This window comes from Sapajus apella, unplaced genomic scaffold (assembly GCF_009761245.1).
Source record: "Sapajus apella isolate SASKATOON/1434 unplaced genomic scaffold, GSC_monkey_1.0 scaffold5, whole genome shotgun sequence".
NCBI classification, from domain to species: Eukaryota; Metazoa; Chordata; class Mammalia; order Primates; family Cebidae; genus Sapajus; species Sapajus apella.
In genome coordinates, this window is record NW_022436945.1 from 31,753,797 (window position 1) to 31,774,507 (window position 20,711).

General features: G+C 37.7%; 1 protein-coding gene and 1 long non-coding RNA gene across 9 annotated transcripts in view; both read right to left on the reverse strand.

Moving 5' to 3' along the window:
• ATP8A1 (ATPase phospholipid transporting 8A1) overlaps positions 1-20,711 on the reverse strand; it is a 249,208-nt gene that overhangs the window by 86,406 nt on the left and 142,091 nt on the right. For all 8 annotated transcript variants that reach the window (XM_032272101.1, XM_032272106.1, XM_032272095.1 and 5 more), the window contains 2 exons: positions 8,668-8,806; positions 4,679-4,743 (listed from right to left, as the gene is read on the reverse strand). In XM_032272101.1, the coding sequence (XP_032127992.1) occupies positions 4,679-4,743; positions 8,668-8,806 (204 nt within the window). The remainder of the gene's footprint in view (positions 1-4,678; positions 4,744-8,667; positions 8,807-20,711) is intronic.
• LOC116545588 lies at positions 11,689-18,215 on the reverse strand. The gene is made up of 2 exons (XR_004266367.1): positions 14,491-18,215; positions 11,689-14,452 (listed from the first exon to the last, which is right to left on the reverse strand). It is a non-coding gene; the product is annotated as an uncharacterized LOC116545588 (long non-coding RNA).

Genomic DNA, 20,711 nt, shown 5'->3' on the forward strand with positions numbered 1-20,711 from the left:
CTATTTGCTTCCCTCACTCTGGAATCAAATGCCTTAGATATACGCCCCAGTGCCGCTGAGCTATGTGTGTTTGGTCCAGTTATCCTTTCTAGATTCCTTATCTGTAAAATGGGCATAATAGTATCTGCCTATAACATATAAATTGTTTCAGGTATAAATGTGATTGTCCCTGTAAAGTCCATAGTCCACTACCTGGTACAAAATAATAAGCACATAACAAATGTAAGCTGTTGCATTTGTTATGACTCTAACAGCAACACGTAGAACCCTGTAGAGGTAGCAGAGGTCTCTTCCTGCAAAAGTCAGAAAGTTGCATTTTCCTGCGGGATCCAAACACGACTTCCCATGCATTAGGTGGCAGCTCCTGATAAGGCTGAAGGTGAACATCAACAACTGGAGAGGCAATCTAGAAAGGGTGATCCAATGATCCAAGGCAGAGGTGGGCAGGGCTTCTCAGGAGTGAAGCAGCTTGGGAACACCGACCAGAAGCTTATGAGGGTAGGAAATTTATGTCTCCAAACATCATGCCTATTGATTTAATGAATAGTGTCTATTTTCCCTTTCTACCTCTTTTTTGTTTTCTAGGAAAGCCTGGCACTATACAAAGGAGGCTGAAAAACAGAAAAAATGGATTTGAGATGTAGCTCTACCTCTGGGGACAGATCCCACAATTCCTCATATAAAAGAGATGCCAGAAGGAGGAGAGACCAAGGTTAAGGGTATATCACGAGAGACTCAAGACAGACAATTTTGATACCACTAAAAAAATCTCTTTAAGTCACACAGTTAATGGCTCAAGAAATGATGGTCCCTCCCACCCATTCTGAATTTAGATGAAATGGTGGTGCAATCCCAAGTATCTCAATGAAACATGTCTTCAAAATTTTTCTCCCATAAGAGGAAACTTAATCCAAACCTATTAAAAAATATAATATGTTAAGTTGCCTGAAAGTATTTCCAGAGATTCAGAGTTGTTGTGCCATGGAGGATATAAATAATACCACATAAAACCAATCCTTTGAGAACTGTTTCAGTGCATTTTGAAAGTTTAGTTAGAAATTGGGAGCCAAAGATGGGCCACAGCATGAGATTCTCTAGCACTTAGCTCACATTCTAGATGTTTCTGGATTTAACAGAGCTTAAAAAATGACAACAAAGTAAAAGTTATAAAACAGATGCAAAAGTATCACTAGGTATAAGGGTTTATCATTAATTGGAAGTTTGGAATATTTCCTGGGCAGTGCTGTGGAGTTAGAGAAGTAAAATGTTCCCCCTTCAAGTTAGTATTTTGAAAATTCTGCTTTTTCAGATGCTTAAAGATATGTCTCAGCTGGGCGCGAAGGCTCACGCCTGTAATCCCAGCACTTTGGGAAGCCAAGGTGGGCGGATCAGTTGAGGTCAGGAGTTTGAGACCAGCCTGGCCAACATGGTGAAACCCTGTCACTACTAAAAATATAAAAAGTAGCCGGGTGTGGTGGAGCACACATGTGATCCCAGCTACTCAAGAGGCAGAGTCAGAAGAATTGCTTGAACCCTGTAAGCAGAGGTTGCAGTGAGCTGATATCGTGCCATTACACTTCAGCCTCGACAAGAATGAGATTCCCTTTCAAAAAAAAAAAGATTTATGTTGAGAACACAATCAGAACTCCTAATAAAGTAGTTCAAAAAGTAGCTCAAAGTAGTACTACAGAAAGTTCTTTAAAAATTATTTATCACAAATACCTAATAGGTTTTGATCAACTTTAGATGATTCTTAATTATTTACCCATGATTTTTTTTCAAAAAAATAAATACATAAAAATCAAACTTTCTGCCCAACTCTTTTGCTGATACTGGCAATTTACAAGAGACTGGGTGAGAACGCCTGGCTTTGCTTGTGGACAACATTCTAGCTGGGGCTGCTGCTCTTGCTATGAAAGGAGTCAAGAATGAACCAAGGCAGAAAGACCTGTCAGGTTTCCATATCAGGTCTATGGAGCGAGACTTCCATATGACTGCATTTTCAACTGTAGTTTGGTCTTATGTATTTATTTAAATGTTTTAAAAAATGCTGAAGAGCTATTTTTTTTTTTTAAAGAAGGACACTCATATTGAAACTCAAAAAAAAAAAAAAAATTAGCCCAATGGAATTTCTTTGGTTATCTAGATTATGGAAGACAAAGATTTCCATTACCATGGTCACTAGGAGGAAGGGTTTTCTATCTGAAATTTTAAGAACTTCAAATATGATAAATTGTAAAAGTTCAAAACAAGAGAAAGAGATTCAGCTTTTGAATTTTATCAGCTTTAGAAACATATTTTAGTAGAAAATTTGAACAGAAAAATGCTCATTATGTATCATTTATGTGAAAGAGAACTTACAGTTATAACTTGCAACCTTAGGGAAAAAAGTAAAAGATGGGGAAATAGTATATTTTTATAACAAAAATGATCACTATGCTAAACAACTTGCAAGCTATTGAAGTAATATTCTTTCTACAAAATTTTATAACATCTCCTTTTTTACCTGTGCTCTGTACTGTGTTAACCATGCCAATCATATGCCAAAGGTTACATTCTCCTTACTTTCTAGGCAGCCAAACTGGCTCAGAGAAGCTGATTTTAATTTGCTAAGGGTCCCACAGTTAGATTGGGACAGAACTGTGCTCTTCACCCTGTGCTATTTCACAGAGTGATTCGAGTACACTCATTGAAATTGTCACGTGACAAAACACACATTCACAATTTATTCCCTAAGACATTATATTGCTAAGTTTATTACTTAAATGCTAATTATTCTTTGTGCAGATAAAATGATAATTCTATTCATTACTGATCAGTACAATTTGAACCCAGATTGGATGCTTTTCTTTTCCATATCAATGAAAAAAAATAATGATTTACCTACAGGCATTCTAGCACATCTAATGGTTTGCCTGTAATCTCAGCCATGGGTTTTATGACACAAGATCGGAAGGAGCTATGCAAAGTGATGTTTCCTTTCCTGCTGAGAAACAAATGAGTGCACCGCAGCAGGCCTGACCCTAAACAGTCAGATTTGTAAAGTCACCACTTAACTCCCCGGGAGAAAAGCCTTCCCCAGACAGCAGTGTTAGAATGCCTGGCAGTCTGGAGCAGGACAAATTAGTGTTAATCCATTCAGCCATAGTGTTTGCCTGTGATCTTTAAACTGCTACTTGAACTGCTAAGGAGATTTTTAGGCACTTTACTTAAAAAATATCAGATACGGTCAATGACAACCAATTTTAAAACTGATATACAACTTTTTTTAAAAAGAAGCCCTTAATTAAAAATTACTCAGTGACTCACTTCTCATATATTTACAGTGCACTTACTATGTGTTAGGCCATTTGCAGGGCACTGAAAAAGAATGATAAACCAGAACAGACAGACACAGTTCCTGCTTTTATTGAAATTCATTATTCAACTTGAGACTCCCATCAATGTTTGCTCTGGTAGAAACAGGTCGTCAAGGTACCTTTGAAGTGCTTATTAATTTCTACCTTAGAAACCTCAAAATGAAAACAAATGCCACCGTCTTAACAATACACTTGATACAGTACTATGGGTAATTTTGGTATTTCACGTCTCTATTTTTTTTTTGAGATTACTATTCATAGTACCTGATACCTAAAACACTTAAAGAACATGCTTATCCAAGAACTGGAGAAATACGACAGCAAAGAATAAGATAAAAGAAGCAAGGCTACCATATGCTATGGAAGGTAAATGCCCAAAGCCAGACAGAAAGGGTACTGTGTAAAATGGGGCGTGGCTTGCTCTGCTTTTGCTTCCGCATCAAAGGTCCTATCTCTGATTTCCTTCAGGTTTAAGAAAAACTGTGCCCCACATGTAACCCACATTACTGATGAAACATAAACACCATCCATCCCTCTGCAGTCACGGCTTCACCACCCCTTCCAAGCATGTGGCCTCTTAGCTTCACCAATATCCCTAATTACCAAGGTTTTCTCTGTTCTTTGCATCATAATGACTATTTTAAGAAGTTGTAGAATCACCTCTACTGCTCTGTCTTCCACCTAAAATTACAAATAGTCTCCTTTACTTTAAAATGTTAACAGGTAACTTGACCTACATATTATTTTGCTAACTTCTATTTTACACTGTATTCCTAACAAATCTTTCCTCATTTCCCAAATAGAACATCCAGTGATTACAACCACGAAAAAAGACATCCTAGGAATTTATATTTCATTCCAGAAGTTAGGACATTAAAAGAAAGTCTGTCCTACTCGGAATGGTTGTTTTGTGTTGTTCAATAGCTTTCACATGTTTTTTTAAAGAGTTAAAATATATATTAACACTGGAAGTTAAAGCAGATATAAAATGTTTAATATACAGAATGCTCAGATATGAACATGTTGCAGTCACTCAGCAACGTCTTGACATAATGCTTTTGTCAAACAACTTTTCTGTCTCACAATATTACGCAAATCATTTCACAATTTCTTTTAGCTGTCACAGATGTAAGTCTTGAATCAATTTATATCCATGTGATTCAAAACACAGTACATTATGTTAAAGCAGAACAACAGTGATAAGTTACCTTTGAACCTCAGGAAGATAAAATATTTCCACAGCTATCTGAATATAAAGTAAAACACTATAACATGACTATATTATTAAAGGAGTTTTAAAAATACATAATTTTACTTACATCAAGAGAGCCTTCATTTATAACAATCATTCCCATGTTCTTCTTCAACAGTTTGCAGGAGTGTCCTATATCCAAACATAGAATATATTAATTGATATAATTTCTCCAGAGAATATGCAAAGATGTTAACGCAATGATATATACTATGAAAAATATCTAAAGATGATTTTATAAGGACTGAGGGCAATCAGTTGTTTAACAGGTTTGTAGGAAGCTTGAAATGCTCTTGCTTGCCATAGGAGGGATATGCAACAAGTATGTCTGTCTGGCCTGTTAACGCTACAAAGACATCTGTAAAGAGATGGTGGTAATGATTCTTGATGTCCTGAAAGCTGATAAATGGATATGTAATGCCCTTCATGATGACCAACATGAAGAGCAAACGATAGGCCAATGATAGTTTCTAGAAAACAGAACAATAGAACCCCTCTCTAGACACCCAGGGAAGGGTGCAGGTGGCTGTTGCTTGGATCCACGGATCCCATCACCGTTCCCTTCCTGGGAGAATCATTACATCCTCTACTTTCCTCTTCCATCTCTTGCTTTGTTGTACTTACTGCAGGGCAAAATCCCCCCTTTGTTAAATCCAACTTGGCCTACTCGGTACCTGTTTGCTACAGCTGACTTTGTCTAGAGAAGAGGAGGCAACTCTGCTGATAACACATTTCAAAAATACCATCCTGTTTAAAATAATTCCATCTATACTCACACTTCCTTGGTGATCTCATTCCATCTCACGATTTCATATATCATCTAAATGCTGTCCATTTTGAAACTCCTATGTTCCACTCAGCCCTCTTTCCTGAACTCCAGACTCACATGTCCAAATGCTTACTTAACTGCAGACACTTAGGTAGGAAGTAGGCGTTTTCATCACCTCAAACTCAGAAAAACCAGGCTCCTGAACCCCCAGCCCCCACTAAGAAAACCTACTTTCCCTTCGGTTTTCATCATTTGGGTTAATGGTAACTTCATTCTTCAGATGCTAAGGCCAAAAAATCTTGGAGTTACCTGGTCTATTTCTTTCTCTCATACTCTACATCTATCAGTCAATCTTGTTGTTTCTACCTTTAAAACACATCAAGAATCCAACCACTTCTTACCATTAAAACACATCAAGAACCCAACCACTTCTTACCATTTCCCCTGTTACCACCTTGGTCCAAGCCACCATCATATTTCCCCTGGATTAATGCCATAGCCTCTTCACTGTTCCACACTTGCTTCCCACTGAGTCCATTTTCAGCCTAGCAGCCAGAATGACTGTTTTTACAGGTAAGTCACAGCATGTCTTTCCTTTGCTGAGAACCATCACGTCATTTCCCTGTTTACTTGGAGTAAATGCTAAGTCCTGACAGTGGCCTGAGAGGCCTCATTCAGCCTGGACACTGCTACACTGAAGACCTCTTCTACTGCTAGTCTTCCTTCTGCTTCTGTGCTGTTTCTCTCTGTAACAGGAGACGGCTTTTCTCTAATCATCATGTGACAAGGCTCCTTCTCCTATTTTCGATGGTTCCTCAGATGTCACTTTCTCAATAAGTTCTTCCTGACTTTGTTATTTAAAACAGAATCCCCACTTTGAGAGGCCAAGATGGGTGGATCACGAGGTCAGGAGATTGAGACCATCCTGGCTAACACAATGAAACCCCGTCTCTACTAAAAATACAAAAAATTAGCTGGGCATGGTGGCAGGTGCCTGTAGTCCCAGCTACTCAGGAGGCTGAGGCAGGAGAATCCCTTGAACCCGGAAGGCAGAGGTTGTAGTATGCTAAGATTGCGCCACTGCACTCCAGCCTGGGTGACAGAGAGAGACTGTCTAAAAAAAAAAACCAAAAACCAACCAACCAACCAACCAACTAAATCCCTCTGTGCAATGCCCCATGTTTCACTCCCATTTTAGTTTTCTCTATAGCAATCATTGATATTATACTATGCACATTTCTAATTTATTTTATTGTGTGTTTCACTGACTAGTGTCTGAGCTCCATAAAGGCAGAGATTTTGGTTTCTTTTGTTCCCTGCTCTGTTCCTTGCACTTAACCAGTACATGGAACTATAGGTACTGTAATTATGCTGAATGGGTGAATCTTACCTACCTTTTTCTAGGAACCAATAATGGCTCAAGATTCTAAATGTTAAATGTTACCAGAAATCACTACCATACTCTTTTTTCATAGGAACACTCATAATAGTTAACATATCCTGAACTACTAGTACCAGTAACTGCCTATATTCCACACGTATCACCCTCTATTGCCATATATTGTTATTTCTCATCTTACTGTTCTATCATATTTGTGTTTTTAGGTCTCCCAATTGCAACACAGTCTGCATTTCACAATTATTTTCCTTCTCATACATCTTTCCATTGTCTCCAATAAGAGCAGTAATTTTTGTAATCAGAATTAACAACTTGTGTGGTTTGTAAAGTTCTGCTAGTTTAAAAAAACAAAATGGATTTTCTATTAATAACATGAATTTGCTATAAATTTGAAGTAGAGTTTTATATTTACAGGATACATTAGGCTGACAGTTAAACTTCTAAAATATTAGCTAAATTTTTTAATTTTTAGATCGAGGTGTCTTCAGGGTTGTTTTCTGGGAAATCCTCTCTGCCTGGCTGTCCTGGCGTGGTTCCTCTTCTGTATACTACTTCTTATGCCTCTTCCTAAAAATTTAAATTTTTAAAAATATGGAGTATTTTTAAATGACTTTTAAAAATGTGGTCCCATGCTGTGAACTCCCTTAAAATAGTTCCTTCAACTTGGGTGAAGTTTTGAATGTAATATATATGATTATTATCAAGAGGATAAATCTATGTCAGGGTTTATAGTGCTCAAGCTACCAATTTTTACTAAATTTGGGGAAAAAACTTTTTTTTTTTGGCATACTGCTGGTACTACAGGCTTCCAACGCCAAATAACTTTCTTCAATGTAGGACCTCTGTTCGGGACTCAATTGCTCTCCCCACTACCACTCATTCCAATTCCTATGTGGAACGCCTAACTGCCAGTGTGACTACATTTGGACATTGAGTCTTAATTGAGGTAATTAGGGTTAAATGAGCCCATAAGGGTGAGGCCTGCTATGGTCTGAATGTTTGTGTTCTCCCAAAACTGCTGAAATCCAATCACTAGTATGGTGACAGTAGGAGGTAGGGGTCTTTGGGAGGTGATTAGATCATGAGAGCAGGAAGCTCATGAATAGAATTAGTGCCCCTTATAAAAGAGGCCTCAGAGGGCTGCTTTGCCCCTTCCACCTTATGAGAACACAGTTAGAAGGTGCTGTCTATGAAGTAGAAAGCCAGCGCCCATCAGACACCAAATCTGCTGGTGCCTTAACCTTGCGCTTCTCAGCCTCCAGAGCAATGAGATATAAATTTCTGTTGTTTATAAGGCACCCAGCTTATGGTATTTTGTTATGGCAGCCAGAACGGAATAAGACAGCTCTCTAGTGCAATAGGACTGGTATCTTAGGTGTCTTATACTACTCCTTATGTCTCTTAGGAGGAAGAGAGAGGCCTTATCAGAAAACAACCCTGCAAGCACCTGGATCTTGAACTTCTAGCTTCCAGAGCTCTGTAAAAATAAATTTCTGTTGTCTAAACCACCCAGTGTGTGGTATTCCCTTATGGCAGCCCGAACTATTATAAACTCTTTCCAAAAAATGGGAATTAACATAATATGAATGCAAACTGGCAACCTTCTTCTTTCCTATTATCTTAAAATAATCTTTGGTCATATAATCAAGTATCAATACATAAATCTCCCATAAGCCCAATCTCCAGACAACTGCAGAAATGTTATCCACATACACCACTTATGGATGGAACATGTGGGAGGTAGAGATGCAAAGGTGAAAAAAGATTGGAATATTCTAATTTTGACACATCAAATCTTTTGAATCTTGAAACGTCTCAAATCCATCTTCTAAAATATATCAACTTATTAAAAAGTACCAACATGTAAAACTTAAATTAGGTGAATTACCGATGTTAATGGCAGTTTCTTGCTTGTCCCCTGTAAGGATCCAGATTTTAATGTCTGCTTTCATTAGCGTTTCTATGGTTTCAGGAACTTGATCTTGTAATTTATCCTCAATGGCTGTTGCTCCAAGTAGCTGAAGATTCTGGAAAAAATTAGTGGTAGAAAATTTAAGAAAAATATCAGTTCATATTCTTTAAAAACAAAAAATTGAAGTGTATATATGTTTTAAAATCAGAGAGTAAATGATAACTGACTTTGGTGCAAATTCCAACTATCCCATTGACTTTTCTTTCTGAAATATCCTTGACTTTCACCCAGTCTTTAGGCACGAGACTGAGGCTCCCTGAAGCTGTGTAACCTAACTCCTAAGGTAAGGAACACATTCTAAAATAACCTTACATAGAAGGTGAATAAAATCAAAAGTCAGTTAAAAACAGCTTGGGTGCAGTGGCTTATGCCTGTAATCCCAGCACTTTGGGAGGCCAAGGCGGGCAGATGACTTGAAGTCAGGAGCTCGAAACCAGCCTGGCCAACATGGTGAAACCCCATCTCTATTAAAAACACAAAAAAGTAGCTGGGCATGGTGGCATGTGCCTGTAATCTCAGCTACTTGGGAAGCTGAGGCAGGAAAACCTCTTGAATCTGGGAGGTAGAGGTTGCAGTGAACCAGGATTGCGCCACTGCACTCCAGCCTGGGCATTTAAGAAAAAAAACACACAGACAGCTATGGGAGCTACCACAACAGAGTGATATTAGTCTCTGCAAGAAAGAACAAGTTGAATGTTTTTCACATAGTTCCACATTTGTGTACCGGAAGATCAGACTCCAAGATCTCTTGCTCATTAGATGTTATCTTTGCTATAAGACCAATGGGCTCTGGGGAAAGCTTTTATTATTTTTATTATTTATTTTGAGATGGAGTCTTGCTCTGTTGCCCAGGCTAAAGTACAGTGGTGCCATCTTGGCTCACCGCAACCTCTGCCTCGCGGGTTCAAGTGATTCTCCTGCCTCAGTCCCCAGAGTAGCTGGGATTATAGGTGCGCACCACCATGCTGGGCTAATTTTTGTATTTTCGTAGAGACAGGATTTCACCATGTTAGCCAGGCTGGTCTCAAACTCTGGCCTCCAGTGATCTGCCTGCCTTGGCCTCCCAAAGTATTGGGATTACAGGAGTGAGCCACCGCACCCAACCCAAAGCTGTTGTAATCTCTCACGAGAAAGAATAATTTCTACTCTCATCTTCCTAAATGGATATGGTAAGGGGGAGAGAACAATCTCTTGGCTGTTAGAAAAAATGAACATAGGTAATATTATTCTTGGTCCTCAATACATAAGAATGCAGTGATGGATTAAGATATAAACTTTTCTTTCCATCATATGACCAGGCACTGTTGCTAGCGGGGTAAGCTTCACCACAGCGCTCTGGGGGCCACAACCAACTGATTCTCAGTCTTGCCCTGTTTCAACCTCTGGCATGATCCTCTTCAGCATTTATCTTTCTTCTTAATCATTTTCTCTTGCCTTCAGTTTTTCATTTAAAATATAGGTAATGGCAGATGGCTGCAAAGGAAAGTAAGTGCTGAGGATACTGCCAAAATTAGTGATAACAAAGGAGGCCATTTTCTACTTTTCCTTATTTTTCACCAAAATTAAAGTCTAAAATTAGTCTCAAGCTTTGGTTAGGCATGAAAAATAAAGTTAACTATATATACAAACATGCAAGTAAGAGATAGAGAGAGAGAGAGAGAGAAAGTGTGTGTGTATGCATGCATGTAATTTATACCTGCGTTAGTTTGGAATGTTTTTGGCTGCAAGTAATAGAAAAATCTTACAATGGCTTAAATAAATTAATTTTCCTCACCTAAGTAGTATTGAAGTAGGAAGTTGTGAATATTAAATTTGTAGCTCAATCATACCTCAACACATTCTCCTGACCTCTCTCAATATCCCAAGGTGGCTGTTACTGGTATAAAGGCTATATAGAAGACAAAAATACCAATTGTATCTATCTCTTTATCTATCTCTTATATGAAAAGCAAAGTGTTTTAAAAAGTCCTCAGTATATTTCCAAATACTAGTTGGCCAGATAGTTTCACATGGCTAACCCTAACTATTTGTATTTAGCTTTTCCAGTCTCAATAGTAGAGCTGTTGAGGAAGGAGGGGGACGGGAAGGAGTGTTAAATTCGCCAGGCAACAGTCCCTGCTATAGTGGCCATATGGATGGGCATGCATATGCGTAGTGTTTGTCTGTGTATCATAAGTATGTATGTCTAAGTAGATACACACACGTTCCCTACTGTCTTGCCTAGTGAAACTTGGTTCATCCTATAAAACCAAACTTACTAGTTACTGCTTCTTTTAAGCTTTCCAACATTTCTTAAAACAAAATTCCCCCTCTGCTGTTCTCCTACAGAACTCTGCTCATCTTTATACATTTTATATTAAGAGAAGTTGTATAAATGCATGAGCATAGTAGATTTGCTCAAAAGTAGGGACCACATCTTGTTCATCTTAATGACTCCACAGCACTGAATGTCAGCATTTAGTATGTTTTCTAAGTGAGATAATGGCAAAAAAAAAAAAAAACCCCAAATCCAGGAATTGTGAAAATACTGCTGCAATATAGACCATTTTCAATATATTTCAAATAATATGGACAGTTATTAGACTCACTTGATGCATGACTTCTTAGTATATAATATATAATACAGGAAGGCAAATTCCCTTCCAGAAGATAGCATTATCTTATTTCCTTTAATGGGAAGCAGATTTGAAATCTACCATAACCTGATGAATAATCATCATCAAGAAGTTCAAAAAAAAAAAAAGGAAGAACAATTCAGCATCAATGATGCCAGCATCACAATTGCTGAATTTAAATGTTTACACAATGATTCTACCAATTCTTCAGCTACTTTTAGGGCATTTGCAGTTAAATCATTCTGGCTCACATCCCAGTCAAGATCAGGATATTTCTGTGTTCAAATTTTAAGTATTTTACCCAATGCAAGACAATATTTTCTTTAGTGATCCTGGGGACAGTTTACTAATATAAGCCCTCAACATTTCCTGCAAAAATATTTTTTGGAACACTGGGGTAACTAGATAATGTGGGAGCCAAGATATGAACACATTCATTAGAAATATATAAATGAATATATTTGTATATTTTCTATCCCCTAAGGGGAAAAATGAGCTCAGAAAGTATACCAATATATTATATATTTCCACTCATGTACCTATAAAAATAGAATGACTTCACTGGAGAGATTGCATTGAAATCATATTTGAAAGATGAAAAGCATCTAGCTTTGCACAGGTAATAGTAACATTTTCAAAGCAGGCACAAATAACATAAAGGATCAGAGGTGTAGGGCCAGCCAGGTATGCTGAGAAAAGTTACAAATAGGTTAACGTGGAGTGTGTTGGTGGTGACGATAACATGAATCCTTAAGAAGAGTAATAAAACATTTCTGAATATTCAGCTAAATTGTAATGGGTCTACGTTGATGCCTATGAGGGAAACACTTTGCTCCAAAAGTGTGTCGATTTTCCCTTTATTCTAAGAGCTCCTTGAGAACAGCACTTATTAATTTTAGCACGAGGCTCTGCGGACTCCTTTCCTTTTTACCCTGGTATCATTTATGGTAAGATTAGAATCTTGAGTGATGGGCTGTTCTGCTTTTGGAAATTAATATTGTTAGCTATATAATAATCATCAGAAAAAAAGATTTGAACTTTGCATGCTTTTCCCGATCATAACACAAGAGTGTTTAGGCCGTAATCAATTTCATCCCAAAAATGTATTACCTTACACGGATGGCCACTAATGGGCACTAGGGGAATTAGATATTCAGCAAGTGTTGAAACGTGATAGAATTCCCATGGCATTTATGGAATTAAAAAACTCCAAACACTAATTTTGCTTTCTAAATGTCACCATGCCAAATGTTATAAAGGCTTGAGATTGATGACTCTTTGACATTATATAGATTTAGTTATCACTGAAAAAATCTTAAGATAATATTTATTCACCTAGTAAATTCTCCAGTAATCTTATTTTCTCTTTCAGATGTTCCTAATGTATGCATAATTTTTAAAAAGACACTAAATGTAACATCTCTACTCTGAGGACAGAAAGCTTCATGTAGAGTCTGGTAAAATGTATTATGATAGATTTAGAAATTATCGTTTTTCCCCAATACATGTATATTTTGCTAAATAATAGAACCTCAAAGTGACCTATTTCCAAATTAGCAAATATTCTGTCAGTGCTTATATGAAGTCATATTTTTAACAAGTTTGTGATATGCCCCTAAATGAGAAAAGTATAATAATCAAACTCGTATCAACCTAGGCTTCAGATTACAACATGGGCTATTTGGCAGAAATTTCCTTGAAGACAGTAATATTGTTAAGCAAAAGTACCACTGGAGTAAATGTGGATACACACTAGTAACATTTAGTACCATTTATTTCCATATGAAATAAGATTATGACTAGGAATGTTGAAGAGGAAACTCGAATTTCATGAATAGAAAAAATGTACCAGGCACTGCTAAGTGATTTACATTTATGAATTCAGTTACTAGCTTTGGGGAGGTTGAGTAAATTGTCTAAGGTCAACTAGAGGTGGAGCTGAGCTATGACCATAAGAACAAAACATCAAGAACTAATACATACCCAAGGAAGCAAATGGGAGGTAAAACTGAGATTAGATGAAAATTAGAATTTTGTTCAAATCATCAGGCTTTTAAACTTCTGTGTCTGTTCTTGGTCTTCAATAATACTTTATTTCTATGAGTGGGTTTCAGCCTCAGCTCTGAGTCACCTTGGTCAGGTGTACCTATTTCTCTATTTTTACCTGCAGGCCCCAGAATCACATTTCGGGATTAGCTCCTTTACAAGCACACATGCATGCCTGCATTCATTCACAAATATACACTAAGCAGGTACCTCTGGGCAAGGTGCTGGGCATACAATAGTGAGTTCCTACCTGTATGAAATTTATATTTCAGAAAGCTTCACTAGAAACTCTCCTTGGATTCCTGGCTGCCTTGTTTTCTAAGTGTACCTCCTTGCCTTACTGGTGTTTCTCCTAAATCCTGACTGCCTGGTTGTCATCAAGTCCCAGGTAATTAGCCACCAGGCCAGAAATCTAGATGGTGCTTTTCAAACCTTAATTTTTCAGAATCACCTGAGCAGCTTATTAACACAGATTGCTGGGCCCCACATCCAGAATTCCTTGCTGAATAGCTCTATGGTGAACCTGGAATGTGCAGTGGTTGCAAAGCTGCTGATCTGACAACCTATGAGAACTGCTCATCTAAAGCAGGGTTGACAAGCTTTCTCTGTAAAAGGACAGATGGTGAGTATTTTAGAGTTTGAGGGCCATATATTCTGTGTTGCACCTAGTTAATTCTGCTGTGGTAGCATGAAAACAGCTAAAGACAACAGGTAAACAAATTGATGTAGCTGTGTTCCAACAAAGCTTTATTTACAAAAATAGGCAGTGGGTGGATCTAGCCCTTGGGCTGGAGTTTGTAACCCCTGATGTAGAATGCTTCTAAGCATCCCATCTTTGTACCTGGCTCCATCTTGTTTGATCACTGTAGACATTTCTATGTCCAACTCCTACCATTCTCCCTTAGCCTGGCCTTAGTGCCTCAGGTGCCAGCTCTCTTGCTTTTCCTTGCAGTTTCAAACTACAAAGCCTTTAAACTATAATACAGGATTACCATCAGAGAGAAATAGTGCTCCCCTAGGAGAATCACGTTATATGTTATCTCCTATCTTAAAAAATGTGATACACATTGTATGTTACATGCTATATATGTATTCTTATGTAAGTACAAAGGATAAACACAGGGATGAGGCATCTTTCTAGTCTTGATGGCTCAAAAAAAATCTGTCCAACACGAGGTGACACTTGATTTTAAACCCTAAACAGTGGATTAAGATTTAGCCAAGCAGTGGGGACAGGTGGGGAAGGATGAGGGAGGTAATTCCAAACCGAAGAAATTGCATGTACGAAGACAGAGGTATGAAAAGACACATAACGTTTGAGAAGTTGCCACTTAGTCAGTATGGAAATGACAGATGAAGTGAGGTGTGGCACTGAGGAAGATGAAGCTGGAAAAGCCAGCAGGAAATGGAAATGGAAAGGTCTGTGCATTATGCTGACAATTCCAAAGCCAAGGGACACCTGGTGAATTTTAGAAGAGGAGAGACAGGATCAAATTTACATTTCAGAAAGGTTACTAGTAGCTGTCTGGGGATGGATTAGGGGGAAAAAAAGGCTGTATGACCAGTTAAGAGGCCACTGCAGTCATCATTCTCTTGAGGTTTAAAATATGGTAACTCTGGAATTGGGATGTGCTGTGGGATTCTCAGAGCCATTCTACAACCCTGGTTCTCAGAGACTGCTGGGCTCCTCTCTGTTGGGTATCATCCTTGTTTTAAAAAGAGACTTTCCACCTTTTTTCCTTTCTCTTTAATCTGGCCTACAGTACTAAGACTAAGAGCATGAAGTCACTAAACCATTGGAATGGTTCCTTTGCCTGCTTCTGGAGAAATCATTCAACTGGTTAATTTTTCTAAGGCCAAGAAATAGATTTTAACTTGGTGTTTTTCAAACCACAGAAATCACATTTGAACTCACAAAGCCAAGGGCTTAGTTATAAGACCAGAATTCACACAGCCAGCTGAAAGGAATCAGGATTAGAGAGGTGATTGGGTGTAGCTTACAAAACAACACATCCATCTTATCTGAGTGAGAAGACAACAATACCCAGGGTGGAAAAATCTACCACAAAGCATTCATAAGCAGGCATCTATCATTCCAGAAAGGAGGAGCATGGAATTAGGGATCTCAGGAAATCTTAAGTACTTTAAATAAGAAGATTCTAAAGGCCAGTTGAGGGAAAATCATGAAAAACATATTTCCATCCTATTTTCAAGGAAAGTGGAATACAGTACATAGAGTATGTGGAGGCCGCCTCACTAAGCAGCTGAGTCCGAGACAGGCCGATGACTCCCACTTCCCACCCTGAGTGCTGATCCAGTGATTACACAACTGCACAACTGATTAATTGAATTCATTTTATCTTTCAGGTCTCCACTATTTTGTACACATTCTTGCTTTCTTCTAAAGCAAGTTGGCGACATAACATAACTTACAGATTATTAACATGGAATTTGGAATTAAGACAGAACAGGGATTTGCATCTCTGCTCTGCCAACCACCGGATATGGGTCCCTCAGCAAGTAACTTACCTAAGAATCAACTTTCCCATCATCAAGATTAAGTGTAATAACTTAGATTTAATAAGGATGTTCTGCAGATGAAATTACATCAGTGATTGCAAACATTTCTGAGTATATTAGGAAAAAATACTGAATATGTACTTATGGCAGTTACATTTTTCTAAAACATTGTTAAAATTAGTAAATTATGCCTGCTATAAAATGCAAAAGCAAATTATAAAAAAGATGAGATAAAACAAACAGAAGTTCTAACATTTTATTGCTCACCCCAATGGATCATGTTGTGTCTCACTTTAGAGGCCCTCCGACTAAATAATCAGGGTAAATGGTGGAAAACGTAGAGCTTAGTAAATGCTCAGAAAGTGGCAGGTCTTGTTAGATGAGCTAACTACAAATGTTCTTAAGCAAATAGTAGAACAGGAAACTACTGGAATTTTAAACCACGAAATCACCCGTACATCATGTAAATTTTCATTTAGTTTTTAGCACAAATGAAAGTGATATGTGCAGCTACTATGAATAGATGTGGTAGTTTAATCTGAAAAAGCATTCCATTCTAATACAGAAGTTACTGTGAACTTGGCAGTCATGAATGTTCAAGAAAAGTCCTGTTTTCCATTAAGTTTTATATTTCTCTAGGAATCCTCTAAACCATTTGTTGCCATTTGTTGCAAAGGGTGCTAAATTGTTGTTTAGTCATACTGAGTGTAACGGTTGATCTATATTACGCCACATCAAGGGACTCTTTAACCATCCCCAAAATACCAATCACGTTTTGGGGAGGGGTAAAGGAAATGATGTAAAAAAGGATCACTACCTCACTGTCCTATCTTGGTTCCTTATCTCAGTGCCCACGGCACTAAAGCCTGTCTGGAATTATATTGTTTTAGTTTACAGGTTCACTACTTATCTCCCACCACTGAAACAAAAGGCAGAAATTCTTCTATCCTCTCCTTGCTGAGCCCCAGAGCCTAGAACAGAGCCTGTCATGCAGCGGTGCTCAGATATTTGTTGCTGAATCTTTCCAACCATGATTTTCTCACATTTATGTATTAAGTAACTTTGAAGACAGGTTTTATAAAGGAATGAGTATATTCTTCTAAAGAATGCCTTCTGTAAAATTACTGACTTCTTTTCTAACATATCCTTAAATTAATCCTTAGTGATAGCACATTTGATACCAGTGCCTTCAGTGCATGGAAAACATGAGCTAGATTTGTTAATAGGGGGTATACTTTCATTAAGTAAGCCCTTATTAAGCTCGAACTTCTGAATAAATTATTTAAAAGAATAACTAATTTATTCATCAAATGAGTGGTTAATATAGGCTCGTCAGTCAAGCACTGGGGACACAGTGATAAATATGATAAACACAGTGCCTGCTTTCATGAAGCTTCAATCTAGTGGATGACATACATCAATCACAAACTACAAAATGCACATAAAACACAACATTGCTATCTGATCAAATAAAAGCTTGATAGCAGAATTACAGCGTTCTGAGTTTACTCTTAAGCGTAAAAATGATCCTCTAACCCATAAACTATTTTAGAAAAAATTGCACAGATAAAAGCATCGGATAAGCTTTCCTTTTAAAAAAAAATTTCCCAATCCATGCATCATAATAAGAGAGAAAGAAAAATCTTATCACAAGAAAAATACCGCTTGAATCAGTGATGAATCTAGACAGGTATTATAGCTTACATTGTTTTCTGTAATGTTCAAGATAAGTAATTTGCTTTTAGAAACACAGAAATTATTAGTAGGTAATATATGCAGTACTAAAGATATAGCTGTATTTTTCTATTGAAACAAATGAATACTAAAGATTTTCAAAAAATTATGTATTCCAGGAAGGCATGCCTTTTTATCTCAAACAGTGGTTTAATTATAAAATAAGAAAGACCGGAGACTTCTGTACTATTAATTTCCAAAGGAATCCAGTAGCATAGTATGAATATGAGGCAAAACATAATTTATGTGTCTTAGAAATATGTTAGAATAAAAGTAAACAAATTTTAACAAAGAATAGGAGCTCAGACCAAAAAGAAGTAGTACCACCCTGGCTCTTGATATATTAAAGTGACAGATCAAAGGTGAGAAATTTCAGAGAAATCCCTGCCAATGAAAGATAAAACTTTATAATAATTCTGTTATTTACAATTCTTCTTGAGAAAACACAAAATTTTAACTTAATTAAAAAAAATCTGATTTGGGTCAGGCATGGTGGCTTCTGGCTTACGCCTCTACTCCCAGCACTTTGGGAACCTGAGGTGTGTGGATCACGAAGTCAGGAGATCGAGACCATTCTGGCTAACACGATGAAACTGCATCTCTACTAAAAACACAAAAAATTGGTCAGGTGTGGTGGCACATGCCTGTAATCCTAGCTACTTGGGAGGCTGAGGCAGGAGAATTGCTTGAACCTGGGAGACTGAGGTTGCAGTGAGCCGAGATTGTACCACCGCACTCCAGCCTGGGCAACAGAGTGAGACTCTGTCTCGAAAAAAAAAAAGAAAAAAAAAAAATCTGATTTAAAAAAAATATAGGCTGATACTGTAAATGGTTTCCCAATCTAAAATTATGAATCCAAATATGTTGGCTACCTTTCAAAAGAATGAGGTTAAGATAAAACAGGTCAAATTTGTTGTCTGAAAGAATGAGACTGCAATTCTCCTTCTCAAAGTGGGTCAAGACAACTGAAGTATCTGATATGATTCTTATAAACCCATTTGCATTTTAATTATATCAACTTCCTTATTCCTGAACAAGTTAAGCCTTCCTAGCAATCAACGTCACCTCTTTATTTAGTAACAGCAAAAGAAAAACAGACAAAAAAGATGTGTTGGCAACTGATTCGTGAAACAACTCTCAGCATTAAAATTTTTAAAAATATCCTGAAAAGTTTACCAAATGAATGCAAATGTTGGAGCTCAAACAGAACAATGTTGGAGTAGAGCTGATAATGATATTTTATAGATAGATTTAAAAGTCCCAAATCCTCTCATCTCACAATGACTGTCAATAGGGATAACAATGCCTGCTGGACTTTTTCAAACTTCCCCTGTCCTCCTTCCTGCAGTGTGCCCCAGGAGTGAAGGCAGTGCATTCTAGCACTCAGTGTGCTGTGTAGTAACATACCTGAATAACTAAGCATCATGACCAAAAGACAAATGCCTTCTTGTATACTTTTGGTCTATGTGGATTTTTTTTTCAGCTTATGCTAGGTGTTATAGTACCCAAAGGAGTAAGGATTTAACTTAATTTTAAAAACTGAATTACTAGTTTGAACGAACACTGGAGGGAAAGGAGGGAGACTGCAGGGTTTAAAATTGCTACCTTAATTCTATTGTAACATTTTCACTTATTTTGTAATATAATATTTTAGGAAGAACTTTATAAATCTTTTATATTTTGAATGTCGTTAATGTAATACTGTCATTAATGTGTCAATGACATTTCATTTCAATTCATATATGTTCAGAAACATCTTGCATATGAGCACAATGACGTTCTGATCTTCTGAAGAATTCATTTTCTAAAAAGCCCACACATAAATATAATATATGGCTTTCAAACTGTTTAGTGGATCCTTAGTCACAACAAGCCCCTCATGGGGCACCCACGAGGGCAAGGTAGAGGTGGAGGGGAAAGCCAGTGTGGATCTCCTCTACGCTTCCACTCTAGCCAAAGCAGCCCTGCTTTCATCAGTTATATATATTATGATTCCGGCAATGTTTTGTTTGGAAAATTCTGTTCTTAAAAAAAAACGATGTGAAAACGACCCTCACAGTTTAAAAATTCACTGTCTGACATACCAAGTCCAGTATTATCGTCTATATAAAAGTGGATTCCAATCACATAAAAAACAGCTTACGTAAATAAACAGCATGTCTCAGTTAAAGGAGGTAAAGAAGAAGACGATGGGTGAACCCTAGGACTATATTTGCTCAATTTAAAGCCAGGGTAACATGCTGGAGCAATCTGTGGTCTGATGTGCTGAAACTTGCCTTACTAGAGTGGTTTTAAGGGCAGTAAATTACAACTTCTGAACACTCATCCCAGCTGATTTTAACAAAGAATAGAAGCTCAGACCAAGAAAGTAGTGATATAATCCTGGCTCTCTATATTAAAAATCCTACAGTCCTTCTATGATCAGGATTAACAGAAACACTTAAAAAAAAAAAAAAAAAAAAAACAGCTGGGTCACAGAGTTTCCTGCTTTATTTTTTTTTTTTTTTTTTCCCTTGAGACAGGGTCTTGCTGTCACCCAGGCAGGAGTGCAGCAGCACTTTCACAGGTCACTGCAGCCTCGGCCTCCCAGACTTAGGCAATCCTCTCTGCCCTGGCCTCCTGAGTAGCTGGGAACACAGGTGCACACCACCACATCCAGCTAATTTTTAAAAATTATTTGTAGAGACAGCCTCTCCCCTTATGTTTGCCCAGGCTGGTCTCAAACTCCTGGCCTCAGTGATCCTCCCACCTTCGCCTCCCAAAGTACTGGGATTGCAGGTATGAGTCATGGCATCTGGTCTGTTTTGTCTATTCTTTTTCCCTAAAAAGATGTTTGCTCTCCTCTAATTGGCAAAATAATCATTGGAGGCCCATTTCAAAAATTACCACCTCTCCAAAAGCTTCCTTTGGATTGTTTGTGGGTCACCTTTTGGGGTTCCTTCAGATTTCTTCATTAAGGGAATTTGCGCAGACCGTGGTATCTGGAAGGCCACAGGCGAGTTTTCCTCATTTGCCTGTGGATCCCCAACACCTAGTAAACATGAA